We start from the raw sequence: 25,134 nt of genomic DNA, 5'->3' as shown, positions 1-25,134 counted from the left end.
AAGTTGGCCTGGAATAACCGGTTGCAAGAAAAAAAGCAAACTGAACATTTAAAGACCACCAAGACTTCAGACACTATTGGAGAAGTAAAGCAGAGATAATAGTGTAAAATATCTGCCAAATTCATAGGCAAGTTCTAACTAAAAAACCCTGTACTAGATTAAAAAAAAAAAAATCTTGGACTTTGAATACGTACTGACAGTATAGTAGTCAGTGTCCTCATAACTTTAAAACTTAACAAGAAGTTACCTACCAGAAGCATGACTACACTCAGGTTCTGCAAAGCTCTACAACCTTCATTATTGTCAGCTTTCTTCAAACGACCTCCCAGAATATTACCGAGGGTAAAAATTGTACATATATTTTTCATAAAGGAAGTAAAGGACTTACTTGTGTGACTTTTTCCATTACTTCTTTACGGAGTATCTGAATCTGCCAAAAGGCATCCAGTCCGTATGGGAAGACTGATCCATTATCAATCCACTTCAGATTTAATGTGGAAGTTGAAAAGTCAGGTGTTAAACTAAGAATACGTGGAGTAAGAGGAACAAATGCTTGAAAAACAGAGAGAGAAAAAAGCCATATTCAAGTCATTAGTCAGCAACAGCACCCCTACAGGTGTTTAACAGCCACATCTCTCTTCTCTCAACTGGCCAGTAGCCATACAAACACGTAACTCAACCTCTGTAATTAGAACAAGATGGGCCCTGTCATTACTTGAGCATGAAAGTTCCCAGGAAAGCACAGGTGCTGATGAGTCACTAGGTAGCATTTTCTTCTAACACCTCAACGTGCAGATGTGTGAGTAACTGATCACGAGTCTTCATACTGCATAGTAAGGAAGATATCATATCTTTCACAACCTTCATTCAACGCCACAGAGATAAAGGAAACATGGTGATAGTCTTTGAAGTGTACAGGAGAACACATCTATGGAGGATGATGGAGAATACATCTAGGGAGGATGATGGAGAATCGCCCAAAAGCAGAAGCGGGTTTTGGAGACCAGCAGGGAAGAGGGGACTTGCGACAAAAGCTAGAGTACGGACAAAGGAGAGCAGAAGCACAGGGTGGAAAAAGCTCACATGAGGCTCTGAAAAGGATAAGGGGGAATATGATTTTAAGCTACAAGAAATATTAAAGGCATGACATGGTGATGGGGACAGGACAGAGAGATTAAACAGAAGCATCTCTTCTACAAATGGGTGCTGGTGAAGCAAGAGGCTGAGAAGCAGGCAAGGGTTATAGCAGTTCAAGCGTTATGACAGTTCACTGGGCCTGGTGCAGGATAAATCTTGTTTTTAAATTGCATGATTTATCCAACTTCGGTCCTGGCCAAGGCTCTGAGAGCCTGCAAAGTGTTCAGCACAGTCAACACACTACCTGGGATAACCTGATAGACTCATCCTGCCTGGAGTCAGCAAGATCCTGCAGAATGCAGTGCGTTGACCAATATTTTTGAGTTGTGTTTTATTAAAGTCCTTGAGCTGCTCTCAGCTGAAAAGAAAACTGAGACGTGGATAAGAAGTGCTACTGACTTTAGATTTTGACTGCATTAAAAGATTAAAGAGGCAAACTAAGCCTAAAGACTAAATTATAAGGAAGTGTGGAAGATGGTGTCAATGCCATCTTCAGCTTACAACTTCCTCCTTTAGGAGGAAGGAGGTGGGAAAAAGTCTACCTTATCTATGACTCCAATATGACGCAGCCTACCTCCCAAGCGTACATGTATTTTCTCAGTTTCATCTACATTTGAACAGAATGGGTAAGTTGGGCATATATTAAGAAAGTATGATCCTGTCAGGAGTGACATATAACTGCCCTTAAAATGTTGTGAAATTGCAGGAATAAACTACTTAATTCCATAGCAGGGAGAACAGGCACTAGGAAGTTTATTGTCCCATTCCCCAGTCAAGTCTGAGCAAATGCACTTTATGCTCCATGCAGGTACTTCAATATGTAGATTAGGAACTTGTTTACAAACCCTTCCTAATTTGCAATTAGGAAAAAAAAAAAGGCAAAGAGTGATTAGGGGGATGTAAGTGGTGTACTTAGTTTTTCTCCTCACATTCTGCCCTTGATTTCTCTGCTATGATCTGTGGATAAGAGGGGGTTTTCTTTCCCATGAAGAGGGAAAGAAAACAACCTGTTATATATGGTAATTTATATGGACTCAGCACATCAACATTTTACATACACAAACACTGTCAAAGAAAACTGCAAGCATATACATTTCTGAAGCATTGTTAATCCTGGCATAAATGCCTTATGTACACACATAAAACCTGATACTTACAGATGTCTGTCTTGTGAATTTCAAATTCTTTGGTAGCGAAAGCAGTTCCAGAAATGCTGTTTGTGGTTATTGTCACTGTCGCAGAGCTCTCTGGGACTGGAATCTCAACCCTTTTCTCCTTAGTTTTAAGACACACTGCAGGGAGGAGGTCACTGAAAAGACAGAGAGGATTAAGCAGGTATTTCAGCTGATAGGAAGCTAAGGCAAGTTAAGTCATATTCCTAGGACACTAATAAAACACAAATTCTCTGTAATATAACAAGAGAGCTCCACATCAGGTCTCTGAAGGAGTAAGACTTGTATGGGCTTTGATTAGTATCAGATTAACAGGCACTCCCTGTGTACTAGCTGCATACTGCAGCTACCTAGCTGTTAAGAGAACACCTCAAAGTGAAAAACTGACTTTTTAACCAAAAGACACATTTCTGATACCTACAGCCACCATGAATCAATAGTTCAAAATAAAATCCTCCAAAACCCAATAGTACCTCCCCCTCCCTTTATGATTCCTGACTCCCTTTCTCTCCATTTCTTCTAAGTAATGGCATATGGGTGCAAAAAGCAGCTTCACCCATCTGTGTCCCCATCTCAGAACAAATATTTTAGCTCCCTTCTGCTGCTCAGCTCATAGGGAAAAAGCAGAGGGCAGGGGAGAGAACTGCTAAAATCCCAGATGGAAATACAGTCTGCACATAATGTTTGTGCAGTGCTCAGCACAACGTGATCTGCACTTTGTCTGGAAGTCATAGATACATACAGGAAACAATAATAGATGGGTTAAGTCCCTTTGCTCATGATCATTGATATACAAGTAGAAAGGCAAAAAGTTTGGAAAAATCCCTATCTTCCTCTTGGGGGAACGATGGGAGGAAGGAACGCAAAGAGAACAATGCCAGACTTCCTGCTGAGGGACTGTTACTCGCTTATGAACTGGAACAGGACCCTGGAGCTCCCATCAGCTGGAGTCAAAAGCTTGGGCTGAACTTTTAAGATTCATGCAGTACCCTGGGATAGCGAAGGCCAGCTGAGACTTGAGTGCTCAGAATGGCTATTCCTCTTCTGTACTGAGATATTATTAAAGGATGTTTGGGCAACTGAAAAACAGAATCTCTTTCCCTCAGGGAGGTCTGTACTAAACTCAGCCCTCAGCCTCTCTGCTTTGGGGACCCAAGCCTGCTCTACTTTGCTAACGAGAAACAGCAGCAGCTACATGGCTGTTCTTGGTTAGAGGGCAGTACCTTGTGAACTCTACACTCCTGAACTCTGGCCACAATGTCACATATGCGTGTTTTTTTGGTAAAGAAATGATAGCTGGCAATGCAGGAGGAATAACTAGACACAGAAAATCAAACATGTAGGTGGAAGAAGTACAGCCAAGCCCTGGGACCCCAAGGAAAAGTCTGGGCTGTCTGCAGAATTTACAGGAAAAAAGACAGTACAAATATCTGGATTGGGGGCAGGATCGAGATGCAAAAAGGATTTGAACTCATCCCTAGCACATGATAAGTATTTGGCAGACCCACAGCATGGGGAATTGCACATGTAGTTCTCATTAGTGAAAAACACACTGAAGATTTAGGGTTTTTTTAATGTTTCTCAAAATTTTCAACTTGCATTCATTTCGGAAAAGCTATTGTAATTGTGGAATAATTTTTACATTTCCTCTAATACAATGCTCTCCAGACAGCTTAAAATTTATAAAGACTATAAGACAGCCACCAAGAGATTTTTCATGTTTTTTCGCATGTGAATCTCAACACTTATGTCATATATTCTACCGCTTTGGCCCATAACATCAGGATTCGCTTCTTCCAACTATCATTTCCTTTTGGATTGAACCTGGTATGAAGACGTCCCTCATGAAAACTCTAAGCAAGGGCTAGGCAGACACACAGAGAAGTCTGAGTAAATGAAAGCATCTTCCAGTCCTTTGAAGACAGCAAGCAGGAGATTTTGGCAGGAGAATTGTTAGCATGAAACAAGACTTTGCCAGAAACCTCACCATTGCCTGAGTTAACAGTGCCTGGGGGGAGCACCACCCCAGGAAAACTGATGGGGAGATGCTGGGAAACATCATCATCACAAATTCCATGCACAGTGACTGAGGAATGACTTTACTTTCATCACAGTTTGGTAGTTTTCAACCAGGTATACAGGGGACTTACTTGGTAGTGTAGCAAAAGTCAGTTTGTCCATGTCTTCCTTTAGAAGAGACATCCCAAGTACAGATCATTTTACGTAAATTGTGCGTTAAACATTTCAAATTCTGGGCGTGGCCCAGAGAACCTGAAATCATGTAAGAAATACAGTCATCAACTGCAGGTCAAAAATGACCAACTGAAACACAACTGCTGTTGCTCACCTCTATAGCTATTCTTTTTACATTTTTATTGCATGCATGTCTGGCCAGTATTTTAAAACTGTTGAATGATTTGTGTGCCTGATTACAGACAGCCACAGACTGCCAGATTTCTATAAGTACCTAAAATCTGGGTTCATACTTGTGTGCAATGACACAGGCAGCTGTTTCTTTATACGAGGGTACGTTCCTAGTCTAGCCTAATAAGCAGGCTTTGGGCCAATGGCAGAACCGCAAGCTCTGATGATAAAGAGTTTTTTGCTCTCCTCCATCATCCCACATGGAGGGCAATTAATGACTGAAGGGCAATTAATGATAATGTGTGAAATTGTTGCAGACAGCTGACATATACAGCAAGAAGGCCTCGATGTGGACATTTACATCAACTGCATATGCAGACTATCACAGCTGCATTACAGGGAATTTAACACCCAGTTTTGCACTGGTTTACAAGATGCCACTGGTTGTGGAAAGTAGACAGCAGGCCTGGTAGGACCCCCATCCCCAGGACGATGTGGGACCACAGAGGTGACAGTTTTTGAACATACATATAGTAGGAAAACAATGTAATTAGATGGTGTCAGTACAGAAGCTACCAAAAAGAAAAAAAAGTAATTAGTGAATTACATGGCAATAAACTCACCTATCTCTTGGCTACATATTAAGCTTCTTAAACATAAAATAGCTAGCGCTAAAAGGCAGCAGAGGCTTGAATTCTTCCACATTCTTCTACTGTTTGTTTTCAGAACAGCAGCTTCAAGCAGGAATAAATGTCATCTTCCAACAAGCTGGTCAGTTCTAAAATTAAAAACAAAACCAACTTTGAAATTCCAGAGCTGGTACTCCACAAACACCACTTTTTGTTCCACCTACTTTTCTTCTGCAGCGTTGCTCCCAGGCGTAGCAACTCCCTTCTCCTCGTTACCTGGCAAGCAAACCTTTTCACTGTCCCAACCACTCCTTGATGCATGGGTTTTCAGCAAGATATTTCAAACAGAACCTCAAGAATCACAGACATTCAAAGCCAAACTGTCCACAGGCCTCCTTCAGGACTATCTGAGGCCAGAACAGAATAGACATGGCAGGGTTTTCCCCTAGAACAGATCTCTTCAGCTTAGATGAAATGTCACATTCATGGAGGGTCTTATATACCATGAATGGAAATGTCCCCTGCTTTGCATATGGATTTAAGGTGACAGGAGAACCCATCTATTTTCCTCTCTCTGCTCACTTTTCATGCCGCAGCTAATCAAAGCTACGGGATGCCTGAGACACTGCAGAACCAGATCTGCTCACCCAGGATCACTGGTTCAACCCTCTGTTAAGTAATAATGTCTGGAGGAAAAAAAGGGGAAAAAGTGAGAGCCATTTCTATACCAAAAGATACTTGTTGCTGTAAGTTATGACATTAAGGTAAAAATTATTTAAATATTACGTTTAATGTGCTCTTTGCAGATTAATGGGCTGCATGTTTTCTAAAGAGAAGTTCAACTGTTCAGTGGGGTCTGGGGAACACATTCAGTTCCACCCACATATCGGCCACCATCAGTTTTTGTTCTCAAAAAGAAAACTGCAGGAAAGCTTACCCTAAAGCCCACCCAATCCCTGATGCGTTGTTTCCCTGTCACCTGAAAGCTCTGACGACTTGAGCACCCTCCCAGAGACCGTAACTCCCATGTAGCAAGGGGCCTTCTCTCAGTGACCAGCAGCGGGAGCTGGGACATGTTCACGTAAGAACATAGCTGAGCCAGCCTCTCCTACAGAGCAGTTTTCTAAAACTCACATTTTGTCCAGGCTACTTCTTTCAAAAGTCTCAAGTGAAAAGGCTCCTGACCTTGTCTTAGAAATCTCTTCTAAAGCTAGATGTACGTAATTGTTAGAATAACAGACTTTGCCTAAAAACCCTCTGTAATTTTAGAAGAAACTTCTCTTCACTGCACTGAAGTCCTCTGTGCCACCGGAAGCACAGTCCTTCATCCCTGCAATACAACCATATGGGTTTAACAACGTTTTTTTAAGGAATTCTCCCTCAGGGGACAGCTGGGAATGCCCAAAACGCTCTTCTGTCCCTCACCAATCTGTCCTGTGTGAGGAGAAACATATCGGCACTGTATCAAATAATCGAGAGCTGTTCACAAGGGGCCACTTCTTTCTCTCAGTCTGCAATAACCACACTAAGAGAAAGGCCCAGGCAGCACAGGAGCTGAGAGAGATGCTATGGTAAAGGCCAGTGTTACATCTGGAGGGAAGAAACACCCTTAAAACTTAACAACTGTTTTCACCATGTTCTCAGGCCACCTGAAGACCTCGCTAGAAACATGCTACTTGAAGCTATACTAGCCCCAGACACATTCAGTTCTTCATTTTATGTATTCCTAAACTGTAATATCCATGCCATGCAACTTGTTAAAGGCCAAATCAAGAGTGAAGTTTGATAAATCCATGTTCAGGTAAACATGAATCAAGAACCCGCCAGCACACAAAACATAATTATCTCTGTGCCAGAAGTCCCCCACTGCATTTTGGTGTCTATCAGGGTCTTCATGTCTTAGTTGTCCATGTTACTAATGAAAATATGGGATGTTACCTCCAGGTTTAAACTTTCCTCACAAACCTTTCACTTCATCGAAAACATGCAGATTACTCACAGACCTGGGAGTTACATGAATAAAATGACTGATTTCTATTTGTGAGGTACATGAAATTATACCTGTTTGTTTGTGAGTACTTCTTCAAAGGCCACTTCTGGTTTGCAGAAAAGCCCAGAATCAAAATTTCAAGTTTTACATCAGAATCAGTTGACAGTCCCCTATCAGCTAGCAGAAGCCAAGGAAAGAATGAAAAAAAGGGAAAGCACTGATGTCACTTAAAGGAGAGAAAACTGCATTGTGAAGCTAATTAAATCCTAAGCCTCTTACTTTCTAAACACATTATCTGTACAGGATTGTGCAAAACCTGTTTGGTCATGCCAGGTTTACGAGGCAGATTCAGCAACTACACGTATGTGTGTATGTGTGTGGTTCAAGAAAATCTGATTTTCTGCATGGTCTTTCAATAGTGAGCTTACTGAGCAGTCCCTCTACTGTAGAAGTTTTAAGAGTAACATCATAGCAGTGAATTACAAGAAATTCGCGTCATACCAAATTCTCCTAACTCAAGCACAGTTTTAATTTCTGTTTCAGAGTCAGGCACCGAAGGGAACCTATGTACTTTCATGCAGAGCATGATGAGTGTCTTGTAAACCACAATCTTTCGTAAGAAGTGTAGACTCCCTGGCTCTGGTCTTCTCATACACATTTTACAGCTTGCTGAAAAGTTGGCAATTTGAAGCCTCATGTCACATAATTAAATGCCATTAGCCAGGAGAAAAGTTCCCCATTCATAGGCTTGTTTTAATTATAAAGTTACAAAATAATTGAAGTAATTTAAAAATAGGAAGTTCACTTTCTTTGGATGAAAGCTGTTTTCCATCAGTTCAAGACTAATTCAAACAAGTCATGGAAGATTTTTCATACCCTGGAGAGATATGAAAAGCATGTTATCTTCTAGGCAGATGTACTCTTAAGACAGATAGGACAATATAAGTCAGAGATATTTATTTAGGACAAGAGAGCTCAGCATTGTCAGAGGAAGGCAAAACCCTGATCAGGGCTGGCTGGAGTGCAACAGGAGCAGTTGCTACTAAGTGTAAATGTCTTTACATTGTAAATCTTCATTTTTAAAAAAATGAGGTGAAGGTGGTCAGCCCATTCTCTCCACGAGAAAGAGCAACTGCAACTAAACCATTTTCAAACAGACGTCCATCTTAAAAAACATCAGCTATAGCACAACCCATAACAACCTCATTTCCTAGGGCAATCTGTTCTTGTCACTTCACTGGCACTATCATTAGTGCTCCCAATGTGCTACACAACTCTCTCTTGCTCCATTTTAAGCGCATTACTTTCTCCTATCTCCAGCAGACAAAGAACAGTTTATCCTCTGCCTTGCAGCAACCTCTTACATAGAAGATGACTGATACCAGGTCTCTACTAGCTCCTCCCTTAAAAGCTCCAATTTTTTTCCCACCATTTCCAAGTCTCAGTTTCTAGATTTCTGATTGTTCCTGGAACAACTTCTTCTCTGTGGACCAAATCTGCTGTATCCTCAGCTTTGAAATATTTCTGCCCCCTGAGGTCTGAGCATTACCAAGCACAATGAAGGAACTTTTCGAAGACAAACCTATGCGTAGTATGTGTTTACGCAGCCCATGCCATATTTGCTTTTCTCTCAACATTCAGACCTTGTTGACTCAATTTCAGCATGTGATCCAGCCCCAGATACTACTGTATGAAGCTGCCACGTAGCTGTTTATCTAGTACTTCAGACTCGAATCTCAGCCCCAAATGGACTGCGGCCTCCTTAGTGTGAGTATATTTGCACAGCAAATTCATCTTAAAGGCCTTGCCTGAAAAGGTCTTTCACTTTTGAAATTTTAAAATAAGGAAAAAGCCTCTGATAAATCCATGCTAAGGAACAACACTGTGTGTGTATCCAAAAAGTATTCATGTGCAAATTTAAGCCATACCAACAGAAAAGGCATGGCAGGCTTCAGTATGTAATTGCCCATATTTAAGAGCAGCTGCTAAAACCAGGATCCCACAGTAACTGTTGGAAGCTACAGTACACAGAAACGTCCCGACTTCTGCTCAGGACTTTATGTTGTGCAGAGAACTGACCCTTGCGCCTGCGGTCAGAAAGAAGTAATTTTAAATTGATCTGTATGCAGATAAGCTAACAAAGGAACAATTAGATCCAGATTCTTAATCGCTGAAGCCAACAGATGGTGGCCCTTATTAAAACAGCTCAACGTGAACTTTGGACTTTTAGATGACTTTTAAAGATGTTTCGATGCATACAGTGCACCTACTGCTGATCAGAAAGATATGAGAGGGAAAGTATTCCAAGTCAATAATGTGTGCCTGGGAAAATATCTGTGGACAGCTTTCCTTCAAAAGCTTGTCAGCCGTAAAAAGGTTAAAGGTTCTGTGACAAGCTGAGAAAACGAGGGCAGCACCAGCTGCTTGACAGTGACATGCTAAGACATTACAAGCCTCTTTAGACTTAAGCTCTTAAAGGGAAAAACAGAAGATACCAGTTATCTCCCCTACTGACTGTGTTTCGTATTATGTATTTCTTGGCTTAACTGGTTCTGTGTATCTTTCTTTTAAAGCATAGCTGATCAAATGCTCGATTCTCTTTAAAGGAAAAAAAGAAAGTATTTTCTTAGTCTGTTGTAACAGCTCAGTTCTCTAAGCATATAAGTTCTCCAAAGCTCTGTTCTACTTTTGAGTTTTCTGGTCTCCGAATGTATTTCATTGTCAAGTGCTTGGAAACCACTTTGAAAACAAACAAAACAGATTAAAAAAAACCCAAAAATCTTTCTGGCCTGCTTTCTGCCTGCAGTCTGATCTGCCAGTCAAAACCCTTCAGATTTGTTTAAAAAAAAAAAAAAAAAAAAAAATCTATGAATTGAGGATCAGCGGCCACACTTTTTATGGCTATTTTTGTACTCCACAAGCAGGCACCTAAAAAGAAATTATTAAAAAGTCAGCTTATACAAAAGTCAGTTAGGGAATCTGTAAGTGGAGAATACCAATGAAACCAGGAAAAACATATGTATTAAACATAATAGAAGAAATCTTTTTGTCAATAAATTTTCTCAAGTTATAATTTATTTTTTTCTCTACAGTTAAAGGTATCATTATAACAATTTAGCACCAAATGGTACATTAAAAGCTTTCAACGAAAATTATTATATAGCACACCATCAAAAATTGTAGAGACTGATGGCAGGCTGCATTTTTGGCAATGCCGAACAGCCATCATCCCAAATACAGCCAGGCAGAAATGCAGGTGCTAAGTATGTGCCTACATCAAAAACCTTATTGCTAAAATAAAAATTACTCTGCTTAAAAGGTGGAGAACACTCATTTTACTTGTCTCTGCCCTAAGATACTAATTTAACATGCAAAGTGAAAGAAAACGCATCTATATCCAGATAAAAATACATATATCAAATTACACATCCTACTATTGCCAACAGAAAGCTTACAAAAAAATTCCCCTATCTGAAAGACCATGCCAGAAGTACACATTTCTGGGAAACCAAGGAAATAGCCAATACAGCTGGCAGTAAAGACAATGAACACAGAAACACAAGATGAACTGATTTTCTTTAGAACAGTTTTGCTGATCCCACAGCCTTCAGTCTTTGACTTTAAAGCTAGCTGAGCAATAAAAAAATGGAAGTAGAATTAGTAAGATTTATTTGAGGGGGTTTGGCTGTTTTTCAGTAGAGTACATTCTTCCACCTCCTTAAAAAAATTCCCAACATTGAGGGAAAAAATCTCTCTTTGGTAATCTAAATGCAGGCTTTCCCTCTCTGTTTTATAACATGGCAGCATTCCATGTTATAAAAGATTTGCAGGACATGAATCACTAAAACTCGTTTATAAATGAAGGCTGAATCCCATTTGGGAATCTGGCTTTCCCCAGTTCTGAGGAATTAATTTAAGAATCTGCTATTTCTCTTTCCGAAAGCTGATAAAATAATTCAAGTTGCCTATCTACAACAGAAGTACTCTCCTAATCTGCAGCGGAAGAAAAGGAAACAAAGACAGGGTGTTAAGATATTATATAGTAAATGTGCAGGACTGCACAAGGCGAAATTTTCAGTCCTTTGAGGCAAACTTTGATTAGTTTTTGGTTGTTTGGTTTTTTTTCTTTTCCTGTCACGCACAAGGAGAAAAATTCCCTCCTTGCTGCTTCCTCTAGCTGCCAAACAGCAGCATCACATCTGAGATGCTGGGAAGCCACTGGAGGTACTTTGCAGCCACTCCTGGCTGCTTCTGCTCTGAAAGGTGAAATGAGATGTCAGGATGCAACACACAAGCTCAACACAAGGACTGACACTTTCACAAATTAATTTTCAAAGCTTCTGGTCATGAGCACCATCTACAAAGGCAAGCATTTTGGCAATAAACTTTACCAACAAGAGTAAAGGTGCACCCCAGCTGGAGTAAATCTTTCACCTAGCTCAGTCTAAGGCCAATGCGCAGCTGCACCTGCTTTCCAGTATTTCCAGTTCTTCCTTTCTTCCAGCCTCAGGACTGTCAAACACTATGGAAATGCAAATAATCAAGCTGCAGACTGGGAGAGCTGGTGGATATTTCCAGGTAGCGATTAGCATGAGAAGCACCCTCATCTGGCAAAGAGATGAGAGAATACTCCTTGCATGAGGTTTCCTGACTTGGGGAGGGTGATGCCTGAAGACTACATACAGGACAGGGATCAGAAAGGTTTGAAATAATTTGCTTGAGAAATGCATGAACAAGGGCAGATTTAGATTAGATATAAGGAAGAAATTCTTTACTGTGAGGGTGGTGAGGCACTAGAACAGGTTGCCCAGAGAAGCTGTGGGTGCCCCATCCCTGGAAGTGTTCAAGGCCAGGTTGGATGGGGCTTTGGGCAACCTGGTCTAATGGAGGGTGTCCCTTCCCATGGCAGGGGGGTGGAACTAGATGATCTTTAAAGTCCCTTCCAACCCAAACCATTCCGTAATTCTGTGATTCAAGGGTGATTTTACGAAAGCATTTAGTACCCGTCGGACAGCACAAGACACACACGCAGAAACTGAGACCCTGAGGACTTGCCTTTAGAAAGAAAGGAAAATATACAGAAGCAGATGTCAAAAAGTTTAATCATAGCAATGGATACACAATTTTGAGAAGGATTTGGAAAGTACAATAGAAGACTCCTTCAGGTTACTCATGTCAATGAAAACAAACCCACAGAACAAGAACAAGCCAGGTGGCTTACAGAGAAAATTGGGAAGAATATCCCTGCTGGGACAGCTGGGCTGGAGAGAAAAAAGAAGTGCAGTGATACTGAAGAGGCAGAGCAGTCAGGCAGAGCGGTGGACTGAAAGGGCAGGATAAAGCAAAGAGACACTGTAGGAATCGAAGATTTATTTTTACTACAATTAAAACTGAACTTCTTAGATGACATGTTTTTGGTTTTCAAGCTAAATATACATTTTGCACACTTTGCCTTTTGTTCTCACTGAATTATGCCTGTTTCCAATTAAACCATATGCTAATTTGGAAACTGTCAGTCCTACTGGAGTCATTTGCCATGCATTGCCCAGTGAACACCATGCAAGAGTGGCCCCCGAGGCAGACATTGCATTTGATATTCCTAGTGTGAGATTTTTCAGAAGAACAAAGACACTTTCAAAAGAAAATCAGGTGTCTGTCTCCTGAGTTTTGAAGTCCATATCAATTACCCACTGAGTACATGGTTAAATACAAGGCATATCCATCACTACGAGGAACACAGCACTGCTCTCCAGATGGTAACAACAGAAAACAAACTCTTCTGAGAAACACAGTGAATCCTAATACCACCAAAAATAGACTAAATATGTTTTGGGATATCTGCAAGCCTGTTCACAATTTATTGTTGTTACATATTAGGCAAATGTTATTACGGATTACCCCCTAAGACTTATTAGACATCAGAGAAGGCATGCTAGAGAAGCCTGGATTGCAGTTCAGCAAAGGCTGACTTCACTTGGCAGCTATTTCCTCAGTAGGGTCTCTCCATCCAGCTGCAGAGTTGAATCAAGCTTGTAAGGACGTAGTATGCTCAGACCTCACCTCCTCATTCCGACTGAGCTGAACCTGGGCAGCATGTTCAAAGGTTGTTGCAGGGGTAAAAGGACAGACAAAACATTATCAGATCAGCCTGACTTCCTTAGGAAGTCAGCTCAAATTAACCAGCACAGATTCTTCTCCCATAGAGGTACAGATGGAAAACACCTAATCATCTGAACAAAGAACAAAGCAAAGGGGTGAAGGTTAAGAGACACTACCGGCCAAAAGAGAAATTTTGATCTTCTAGGCTATTGTGTTCTGCAGGAGAAGGAAACGGCTCCGAGTCATTTACACACTCCTATTTTAACCCATTCAAAATTTTTCTTGGTACTTACTACAACTGGCAAATTAATACTGCAGTAAGATGAAGGATTCAACTTATGTTTTTGCATAAATCTGATACAGCTACACACATTTCCTGATATGCTTGAATTTGGTGACTTCATGGTCAACACACTTCCTTGAATTCTTACGCTTTGCAATGTGGCATGAAACAAGTACACTGAGCAAAGGCACACAAGTCCGATTGCTTCGCATATATAAAAAACCCCTCTTACCGTGAATGCTGTGGCATCCCACTGTGCCTTTTCAACACGTAATACAGGTACAAAGCATAGAAACAAGTGTACTCACATTTTTTGCAGTGCATAAACCTAGAATCAAATGAAAATACACAGAGTGGGTTTCCCACTTCTTCAGTGCTTGCTGCATCTTACTGGTATATAACTGAAATAAAACATAAGCCAAATATTCCAAAGCACATTTCATTTTTTGGGGGGTACTGTTAGTCTCTGTGTAATTCTCAAGACGGTGTAACTTCAGAGGAAAACATCATTTGCCCACATTGGCAATTCTGCTTCACTCAACGTGAGACTCAAGGGCCAGACTACGTCACTCAGACTTTACAAATAAGGCTGCAGAAAAAAATTGCGGTTCCTCAGAGGAGTCCCATTATCTACATAATTCTGTCCCTGCCAGTTCTCTTCAGCTTGTATGTCCTTACGAACTAATAAACATTAAAGAAGTTGACCTTATTAATGAAAGAGTTTATTTTCCTTAATCTGGCAATGTCCAAAAACTTATTTTGAACTATAAGACCTTTAATCTTCTTTCCATCACAGGAAAAGCCTATTTAGTTTTATAAGAGAACACTGATAATTACTGAAGCAATTCCAAGTGTGTTTTTTTTTAAACAACAGGCAATGACCTGAGGGTTGGAATCCTTCATTGTTTACAATGAAACCTGTGGTATTCGAATTATTTTTAAGGTACAATGAACCAAAGCCAAAGAAGGTCTGTCTTCATGTGTACAAACAGCATATAAATAGATCAAATGCTGAAATGCGGCTTTCACATTAAATAATATATTGAGAATAACGAGCAACAGTTATGCAATATCCTTTTAGAGTGAATGTAAGGAATGAGAGTCACTTACGAGAAATAAATTGACTTTTTAGTAATCGAGGGAATGGGTAATTCCTGAAACTATATATCTATATTTTCTGATAGATTCCCATTGTATTAATCTCTCTTGAGACTTTAAAAGCTCTCATGCCCTCCTGTATTTCCACTCTCGGTAAGTACCAGACATGTCACATGAAGACATACTGCAGCATGCCATCATGTGTGGGCTACCCTTCCACTGGGGTGAGCAAATGCTTTCCCCTCAGCCCCACTCCCAAGTGGGCACTCTAGCACTGCCATTCCCCTTCCAACCTCTCCAAAGACAGAAGGTCTACAGTATAGTATGACATTATCAGAACAAATCTGTCCATGTATAATTACATAGCAGTTGGCATTTCTTTCTTTCACATACTGTTTTAGTTGTACCTTATTCCCCTCCAGCTTTTCATTTATGCATATACATGCATATCCTCCTTGTAAGGCGGCAAAGTGTAGGAATTAAGTACTCAGAAATACAGATACTGACTTCTACAGTTGCATCAGAGCTGGTCTCTTTCCTAATTAACTTTCATAGACCCAAGAGACCGTAGCCAGGCTCTAAAGAATAAATATTAACTCTTGCACTTGTGCATGCATGTACATGGATGGACACAGCTACTGGAAACTGAGACTCGTTCTCTCTCCCACACACATGCCTGCTCACAGTACTGGTACCCTCTCGTTCTCTGGCCGTTCACAGCCTTCATTGGAGCCATGGACATGCAGGCACACCTAATCCAGCTGTCTGAAGCTAATACTCCTCCTCCTCGTCTGCTCCGCTCCTCTCACAAAGGTCTCCAGGTCCCTGCAAGGTCCACTTGTGGATCAGTTCTCATAGCAGCACAGCTAGTAACCCAGTGCCCCAACACAAACTGATTCATTCATGTTATCCTTTCTACCCCTCTAATAGACTTTGACACATCCAAACTACAGACAGCGTCAGCTGTTTCAGTGTACTCCTCCACGCTATCCCCAGCTCTACAAACATATGGCACTTTACTGTATTGCCCTAACTGAAATAAATCACTTACTGCAGTGCCAAAGGCACAAGATGTAGTTGTTTTACAATTAACACCTGGTTTTCCATTTCAAATAATTTAGCCTGAATATTCAGTTTAGGCAGAACATTGTTTTAAAACAAAACATATAAAAAAATTCAGATTTTATTTTCAATTTCTGCTAAATGACTTCAAATCCGATTCAAACATAGACTGAGATCTCTCAGTCCACAAGAGTGAAAAAGATGCTAAAAAGTTCCTAAGTTTATTCAGAATACTCCAAATGAGAAGCTTACATCTTGTTTGTTGGTTGGATTTATCTATCTTAGAACATTTCTTGATTTTGCTTGATGTAAAAAAACTAGCAGCTCTTAAGCTGTTTCATAGAGGGTCTCAGAATGGGAAATAACTGCTGTAAAGTACTTTGCAGGGGGATAGATAAACACTTGAGCAAACTCTGCACTAAATTATTAAAATAATTAAAACAATGCTCAGCAAAAGGAACAAAGCAATGAAGAACTAAACATTTTAAAATAATAAGCAAGATGGCTAGGACCCATATGTATCTTTTTTATTGCTGCAAAATAAAGCAATGCTTTTCTGTCATTCCTTTTAGAACTTAGCAAAAGCAAAATTGAGTCCCACCAGCAAGTGCTGTGACTGCAGTGTCCGTAAGGCTAATGGTGCCACACCTCATTTAAAACTGAAAGCACCTCATACAAAATTGAGACTGCTACTAATAGGACATAGTGAGTCAGTTCCGTAAATCTCTCCTGACCCAATTCACACTTAGAATAAGAATACAAAACAGGAATTTTCAAAGCCACGACTGCACTTCATCTCACATTTTCATATCATTTTCACATGATCATCAGTATATCATCTATAACCTGCATCTGCGTCTTCTCCCTCAATCCTCCCTATGACTATGAAAAAGGGCTGTGGAGAGGGAAAAACAACCTTGGATTTTACACACACAAGTCATTCCAACTTTGCTATCTCTGTTTAACAGGGTTCTTCCTTCCTGCTATTATTAGTAAATCTCACAGTTTACTTCTCTCAGTATTGAGCTGGCAGATGATGTACAAAAGAAGAAGGATTTCTTACTTATTATCTTCTGTCACCAATAAATCCTGTACACCTACACAATGGCATGGAAAAATGTCTTTCTGTGGAAGGCTGTTCATCACATTTTTCATGCATTGTTGCTGATATGTTTAACTTTTTTGTTTCACAACTCAGCAATGAAGCAGCTATTGTTTCCAAAGTGCTGAGCAAGTCCGACTGTGGGAACGAGAGACGTGCGACAATTCTCAATGGTCGCTCTGGTGGCTGCAGAGTGAGGTGCCCAGGCATGGGGGGAGAAGGTGCGAGCAATGGGAAACCTAACTGCAGAGAAGAGAGAGTTAATTGGACAACTAATCTTTTGGTGTAGAAATACGAATAGCATGTTCTGCTTTAGTTTACTTTTAGTTTCTATTCCAGTATTTTATTCTTTAGGAAAATTTCTACTCTTTATGCATCTCACCAAGCCCATCCAGATATACAGTGTGTGACTCACAAGGTCAAGCACATGCTTGTAAGCTTACCTAAATCTAAATCCAGAGACCTGCAAAACCTCTAATGTAAATTTCATAGTCTAAAACACCAAAGTCTCACTTTTTCTTCCTTTTGTGAAATCCTCTTCTACTAAAGCTTGTGCCAATCTCACCATGAAGCAAGTCATTAGAACCCACATAGCATTTAAAAATAACACCTCTTCAAACATCTTTGGAGAGTACTCTGCTTTCCCCATTTCTGAAATTTTCCATCTTAAAGAGCTATACGCTGGATCTGGGCAAGGATCGTATTTCCAAAACATATTTAGATGATAATGCATATGCCTCAGGGACATAAATATTTGACTTTAGAATAATATATACAGAAAGTCTTTGTGAGCTGTGGTAGAAGAGACTAAAAAGACAAGAGGTGCATATACGTATTAGGAATGCAAGTGACAAGTATCTTTTTTTTTTAATAAAAAAAAAGAAAAAAACCCAACAACAATCGACTATCATTAAAGATGGTAAAAATTAATGCACATTACTTCAAAAGAAGAGATCAATTGGAGGCAATTATTACCAATACTTGCTAAATTCTTATTAAAGTGATCAGTTCAGCAAATATCTGGGTTTAGATTGCAGCATCTTATTCATCTTAATTCTCAAGTCTCATGAAAGAAGCAGCTAAATGCCATCAGAGATCACCTGTGCTCTCCGACGAGACAGTATTTCAAAGCCGTGGAGTGCTGCTCGTGACAAACTAACTGCTGATTTATGCAAGATAAATAAGCCTCAGTAACCGCGTGTGTACACATATTGCTCCTGAATATGCAAACACATAAGTATATGACTAATTCTGTCTTATGAATAAAGGTATGCATAAACTTACGTCTGCACTGTTAGCAGGAGCCCAGCTGCAGGAGCCTGGGAGAGGCTCGGTCCTTAGTCTTCAGTATGGGAGAGCCGCATGCTGAACTGGGCAGTTACATTGGGTACCTGAAGTTAAAAGATTCATATATAATCCATCGGGAAGAATGCTACACTAGAGGATCACTCAGAAAAGATGTGGAATTATAAATGTACCTTCTGTGGTTAAGTGTGTAGAGAGGAAAGTTAACACTATTTTGCTGAAAGCCTGTTAGTGACCTAATTCTACGGGCAGCTATTGTAATGCTGAGTGCTTGCTCCCATTTCTGTCTGCAGTAATCACTGCTCAAACTCCAACCCAGTTACCTACTGATTAGAAAGCATGCATACAGCAGAATAACAAATAGGATAATAGACAAGACTCTAACATTTTCAAGGATACGTTCTTGCCATATTAACAGCAGCTGCACCACTCATTTGTTGAAATATGGGGAAGCAACCGGAAAACATTCAATTTTCAAAGTATCAGTTATCACAGCTCAAGCAAATAAATACATAAATAAAAGTGACTGAAAATAAAAGTCCTCACAACTTATTCTGTACGGATGAGGTTACCTTACAAAAGTACTGGATCCAACAGCACAAAACTAGCCATTCATTACCAGTGGAAATGGTTTAATCCAGTACAAAGTTGATTTATACACAGGATCAAATGATTACTTAGGGCAATTTGAGTCTGAGAGATTGTCTGTTGTTGCAAAGCCTAAAACAATGCAACTATTTAGTTCAATAAGGTTACTTGATCACAGTTCTCAATTACCTACAGAGAAAGGATTTAAACCTAACCCACAATAGGTGAGATACAAGAGTCAATGCCACGTGGTACACCTCCACTGAAAAATGCACATTGTGAAAAGTAAAGCTAATTAAGTATTGGCAAAGCTCTTCAAGGATGGGGTAAACTAATTGAAATAAAAAATAAGATTGGATGCATTCCTAAAAAAATTGTAAATAGGGGCTCAATACAAATCTTCCCAGATTAAAGTCTTCGGTTCACATTATACCAACATCCAACAAGATTAGCATAAATCTTGCAGAGATCTCACATTAATAAGCATTTTAATGGTAAAGGAAGACAATATACAGGGCACAAACTACAGATTTTGAGGTAAGATTTAAAATAAGGGTCACATGACAGCTTGCTGGATTTACATCCAGACTGATCCTGTCATTTGAAACATGAAGCAGTATTTGGTCAAAAATATCTTCTTTCAAAAATTTCCAGCATTTTGAAAAAGAAACAGGCCAATCACATTTAATTTGGAGCAGAAGGCTGTTCTATATTGGGAATCATGACAATACTGTTCTAGCAGATGAATGATGAGTTACGTGCCTGGAGACCTGTACACTAAAGACTTCTCATAGCCATGACCTTTGAAAGAATATGGAGCAGGGGGAAAGAGGGGAAAAGGAAGAGGAACAGGTAGACTCCAGGGAACAGATATTATTATCCTGAGAACCAGCAGAAACCCTAGCAGAAGTAAGAGAGTTTGACATTTATGTGCATCTCACACACATAGTAGCCTGTTGCATGTAACTCAAGGCAACACTGAAGTCTAAAATATAAATAAATCACATTTTTGTTTTGTTTTTTTCTCTCTCCCCTGCTCTCTCTCTGCCTAGGATTAAACATTAAAAGCTTATCTCCTTGGTTTTAGCCCCAGAGTAGCTGTAAAACCTCAGAGGTCAAACATCTCTTTTGCTGCAAGTGCTGAACTTGATCCAAAACATGAAATATCGTGAAAATTAGTTGTAGTTGGAATACTTATAACTTACATTCACCTTTGGGCTTCAGAGTCTGCAGAAGCCCCACCTATAATACTGACTACTATAATTTTCTTCTGAAGTTCATTTGATTTAAGCAGCATTTTTGCCCTGCAGTAATATTAAGACCAATTATTTGAGAAAGATATTTTGAAGCTCTGTCCTCACTGATTTTATAGTTAAGAGAGGCCATTAGATCACTCAGTTCAAGAAGGGCAAATCCGTAGTCAGCCATACAAACAGGGTTACATCACATGATGAGAAGCATTGCTGTCTTGGCACAAGAGCTTCTGGGTGAACACATTGTAAGTCCTGCTTGGAAGGGAGAAGGGCTACCAGATTACACCAGATAGTTGCCCCACAAGGCAACCGCCTGCCCAGGCCAGACCCACAATGAGCAGAGCCATGCCTCATTTCCCACTTGACCAAATCTCCCTCTCCTCTGGGCTCTCCAAGACATGTGGGATATTCTGTGCAACTCTAAAATATGCAAGTAATTTGAAATGCAGCTTGTAAAGTTACAGAAAGCATAAATATCAGATGCTCAAACCACCCTGGTGGACTGCAACATGGAGGTGTCGTCACCCCTACCCTAAATGCTGCAGACAGGTTCGCCTTTGCATTGTTTGGGACCAACATGTCCAAGTCTGGAATAGATCACTTTGCAGCAAGTGGCCCAGGTCACCATCTAGCTCCAAACCAGCTTTTTCTGTGCTTCTACATTCAAAGCGCTTCAAATGAAGAGAAAGTAGCTTTTAAAGCTTTAGGCTGAAATGTGTGGCATGCCCAAGGGCACAATGCAGGGGGCATTCAAGGGCATAAAGCTAGCTGGGATAGAACTGGCTTGCTCTGCTCACCATGCTAACCAAGCTTGCCATAGACCATATCCACACCATCCAGAACAAATGTTTAACCATGCTATCTAGTCAGCTGAGCCTGCATTTCCTCTTGGAGGGAAGTAATTAATTTATTCAGGGAGCAAAACTAGTTTAGATGGATGGCTGAGGGCCAGAAGTAGAACACGGACCATTTCTGAGCCATACTGACAATGTAAACCACCTTCAATCACCCCTGTTACTTGTACTTTTATTACACCTTTAAGCAACTTGTGCAATGATGACAAAATTATACATGCATAAGAAGCATTCCAGCATAGTTTTCAGACCGTGTTTATCACCTTAAAAATTGTACAAATACATTGCTTTATTGTTGAAGTTCAACAAGGTCAAGTGCAAGGTCCTGCACATGGGTCAGGGCAATCCCAAGCACAACTACAGGCTGGGCAGAGAATGAATTGAAAGCAGCCCTGAGAAGACTTGGAGGTGTTGGTTGATGAGAAGCTCAACATAAGCCAGTAATGCACACCTGCAGCCCAGAAAGCCAACCATGTCCTGGGCTGCATCAAAAGCAGTGTGACCAGCAGGTCGAGGGAGGTGATTCTCCACCTCTGCTCCACTCTCATGAGACCCCACCTGGAAAACCGAGTCCAGCTGTGGGGGCCCCAGTACAGGAGAGACATGGAGCTGTTGGAGCGAGTCCAGAGGAGGCCATGAAGCTGATCAGAGGGCTGGAGCACCTCTATTATGAGGACAGGCTGAGAGAGTTGGGATTGTTCAGCCTGGAGAAGAGAAGGCTCCGGGGAGACCTGAGAGCAGCCTTCCAGTACCTGAAGGGGCCTACAGGAAATCTGGAGAGGGACTGTTTACAAGAGCATGGAGTGACAGGACAAGGGGTAATGGGTTTAAGCCAAAGGAGGGTCGATTTAGATTAGATGTTAGAAAGAAATTCTTCCCTGTGAGGGTGGTGAGGCACTGGAACAGGTTGCCCAGAGAAGCTGTGGGTGCCCCCTCCCTGGAAGTGTTCAAGGCCAGGTTGGATGGGGCTTTGGGCAACATGGTCTAATGAAGGGTGTCCCTGTCCATGGCAGGGGGGTTGGAACTAGATGATCTTTGAGGTCCCTTCCAACCCAAATCATTCTATGATTCTATAATTCTATTTAAATTTCATGATTATGCACTACAAACTTCCAGGCTACCTTGATATGAAGCTATCAAGGTTCAGTCAATATTACAAAGCTATTACTGGTGTAACTATTGGTATACAGGAAACACAAACATACACCCCTATTTTAGGAATATATCTATATTCCAAAAGAAAGTGATCTTTTGACTTTTTGATCATCTTTGACTGATGATCAAAATGCAGTAAGCTATACTGGCAGAGAACGCTGGTATAATGTTGCTTATCAATATAGAAGCAGCCCCCCCAAAAAAATCAAAACCCCATAGTAATTCTCTAACCAATGTTACCGTATTGGTGAAACTATTTGGCTGGCGAGGAAAATGATGCAGCATAAAAGCCACCCAAAAAAATCCCACTACTTTATCTACCTTCAGGAAATTTCAGGAGGGCAAGCCTGGCTGAAAGGCTGCACTTCTTGGTTTTGCAGGAAGCTGTCCCTAAATTGCTGGGTTTACAAGTAAGAAAGGAGAGACTGCTCCCTGACAAGACACGGTCCAAGAGAGGGGGAAGCCATCCTGCTTCCAAGTGCTCCCCTAATACCAAGCTGGCAACACATGCTGCCCATTCTCTGCTGATTTTTGGGTCTGATTTTTGGCAGGGTAGGAAGTAAGGCAGAAGGAGCAGGGAATTGCTACAGTGCTGTCCTTGTTTCCATGACACGTGCTTTTATAACTTGTGCTCCCTGAGGTAAAAGGCATAATTTGGACTCAACAGCTGACAACTCAGCAGTTCTCTGCCTGTGGGATAAGGCAAAGCTGCTTCTGTTGTAGCAACAGTCTTTGACCTCACTCCAATACCAGCTCCAGACAGTGCATGGAAAGGAGGGGAGACATATGCCCTTCAAAACCTTACACCCTGATCAACATTCATACCGATGGGTTAGGAGTTATTTTTAGTTTAAGCACTTTCTGCTTGCAGTGAAACCTGCTACTAGGAGTGATTCCAAGAGACGGCAGCAGGGAAAGGCAGACAGCAGCAAAGTGGCAAAAACCCCTGCTGAGAGTTTCTGATGCTTGTAGGAAGCACATGGACCTTCACACAACAGGAGGGCTCCCACAGTCTGCAAATTTAGGGGCTGCAAATTTTCCAGGGGAGGGAGGACTGCAATGATCGGCAAAAAATGATGGTGCGTGTGAAAACCAGTGCCTGGATATCCTTCTCAGTAACAGATCAGAACCTCCAGATATCATTAATTCCAATTACCATCTGCTACTTTGTAAGTCAGTAAGGAAGGCAAAGAACATGGGAACCTCTGTGTCTGCTGGTGATTGGTATCCTAGCTGCCCCTCAGTCCCTCAAAGGCAGGTAAGAAAACAGCTCTGGCCATCTAGGAATTTATATGGCCCCCATCATTGCCGTGCTAATGACTCTGGAAGAGATCCATAAGATTCTGGAAGATGATCCCTGGAGACATTTAAACACCTACAAAAACTTACCTTTTGATGCTTAAACCTGAAAGAAACATGCTCCAAAATCCCATTTAGCTGCAGCTAAGTATCGGGGGGGGGGGGGGGGGGGGGGGGGGGAGGGAAAAAAAAGGAAGAGAGAGGTGATGATAAATTTTGTAGGCATCGGCATGCACAGATGCACAGTCTCATCTTTGACAGGGCCACAACACTCGCCTGATGCTTAGACACTCAAGATTCACAAAGCAATTATTCCCTGCCTGTGTCTGCTGATAAAATGTGCGCAGAATCATAGAATCAGGTTCCCCACAAAAAGCAGAAGCCATTGCTTCTGTTTAAAGACACAGTCAGAAAAAGAAAACAGCAGCGGTGCTCCCTTTTCTGAGGCAGCCCAGCCATTGCAGCACTTGCTGGGGTATGGGAAACATCTCCAACCACTCCAGGGACTACTTGAAGTAACAGACAAGTCAGGATGGAGACTTTCTCTCCAGACTTTCTGAGGATGGCATTTCACTCTGCAGCTTAAGTAACCACTGACTCGGAGCAGGACTCCGTGTCCTTGTGAGAGGGCACTCAATGGAAGTGAGGGACCACGGGCTCCAGGTCCTGTTCCCAAGGATTATTTATATCTTTTACATTAAACTGTTTATGGACTGAAATTCATCAACCAGCTTTGGGGCATAGAGCACAGGCACCTCTCAAGCCTTATCTAGAAGTAATTTATTTTTCTTATTTTTAGACTGAAATTTGACGCCTAACAGTCAAAAAGGAGCCATAACTAAATCTCAGGGGAAAAGATGCACCAAAACATGAATAATTTCAACTAATGCTAACTAGTTGTGGTAACAGGAGTAAAATTGACTTTCATACCAGTTCTCCCTGTCTCCCTGCATGTGAATCAATGTCTAACTCAGAAAAACAGTGTTCCCTCTCAAAGACTTCTTGGCCCCACCAGTGTGTTGTTTGAGTTATCAATCCTTCCACTTATCTTTAAACCTCGCTCATCAGATCTTTTCTTCTATTGCTAATTAACATCCCTTCACTTGAATTATCTCTTATATTTCAACATCAGTCCAAATCTAAGATCCCAGTGTTTCTATTATAACTGTGTCCTAGATCAGTATGTATTACTGAAAATGCAACAAAACTAAAGCCAAGAAGCTTCCTGATTTCTTTTTTCTGTTTTCCCTTCCATTATCCAAAAGCTGCCTTTCAACAGCTCATCTACGTTCTTTACAAGATAATATAAACTATCATTTAAAACTGTATCAGATAATTTTTGTTTTCATCTAACAAATGTATCAACAGAAAAGGAACTGCTGAATTTAGCATCTTCTGCATTCCTCTGAGCACTAGCACACAGCGAAAGTGGAAAAGAACCTCATTTATCTGGTCATATCATCTACTGGGTCATTTGCAGAAAAATATAATACATCTGCATCAGCCTGGTGATGCACTGCACTCTGCAAAGTAGATTCAGTATTTATAAACATCTAGATTGTTTAAGACTGCCAGACACTTTCTTCTTGAGGTACTGTTTCATCTTTCAGGTGGAATTCTTACTAACATACAGAGTTTAAATACATCTTCTCATAAGGCACAAAACTTGCTGTCAGTCACCCACTGAATTAAACAATCTAATTCTCATGCTCCAAGAGAGCTGTTTCTAATAGATTTACAGACT

At 40.9% G+C, this 25,134-nt stretch overlaps 1 protein-coding gene across 7 annotated transcripts in view; it reads right to left on the bottom strand.

Annotated features, from left to right (window-relative positions):
- The window catches only part of LOC104634817 (leukemia inhibitory factor receptor), a 90,144-nt gene that overhangs the window by 27,670 nt on the left and 37,340 nt on the right, over nt 1-25,134 (bottom strand). For 5 of the 7 annotated variants that reach the window (XM_075739900.1, XM_075739898.1, XM_075739895.1 and 2 more), the window contains 5 exons: nt 18,221-18,327; nt 5,297-5,451; nt 4,460-4,580; nt 2,295-2,446; nt 389-552 (listed from right to left, as the gene is read on the bottom strand). In XM_075739900.1, coding sequence (XP_075596015.1) covers nt 389-552; nt 2,295-2,446; nt 4,460-4,580; nt 5,297-5,378 — 519 coding nt within the window. In that variant the 5' untranslated portion in view covers nt 5,379-5,451; nt 18,221-18,327. Of the gene's footprint in view, nt 1-388; nt 553-2,294; nt 2,447-4,459; nt 4,581-5,296; nt 5,452-16,935; nt 17,180-18,220; nt 18,328-25,134 lie in introns of all 7 variants that reach the window. The other 2 variants (XM_075739901.1, XM_075739902.1) reach the window with 1 other exon arrangement.

The sequence above is a fragment of the Balearica regulorum genome, chromosome Z (genome assembly GCF_011004875.1).
Source record: "Balearica regulorum gibbericeps isolate bBalReg1 chromosome Z, bBalReg1.pri, whole genome shotgun sequence".
Lineage (NCBI taxonomy): Eukaryota > Metazoa > Chordata > Aves > Gruiformes > Gruidae > Balearica > Balearica regulorum.
The sequence above is the reverse complement of the archived record's forward strand: the minus strand, read 5'-3'. Positions and strand labels throughout refer to the sequence as shown.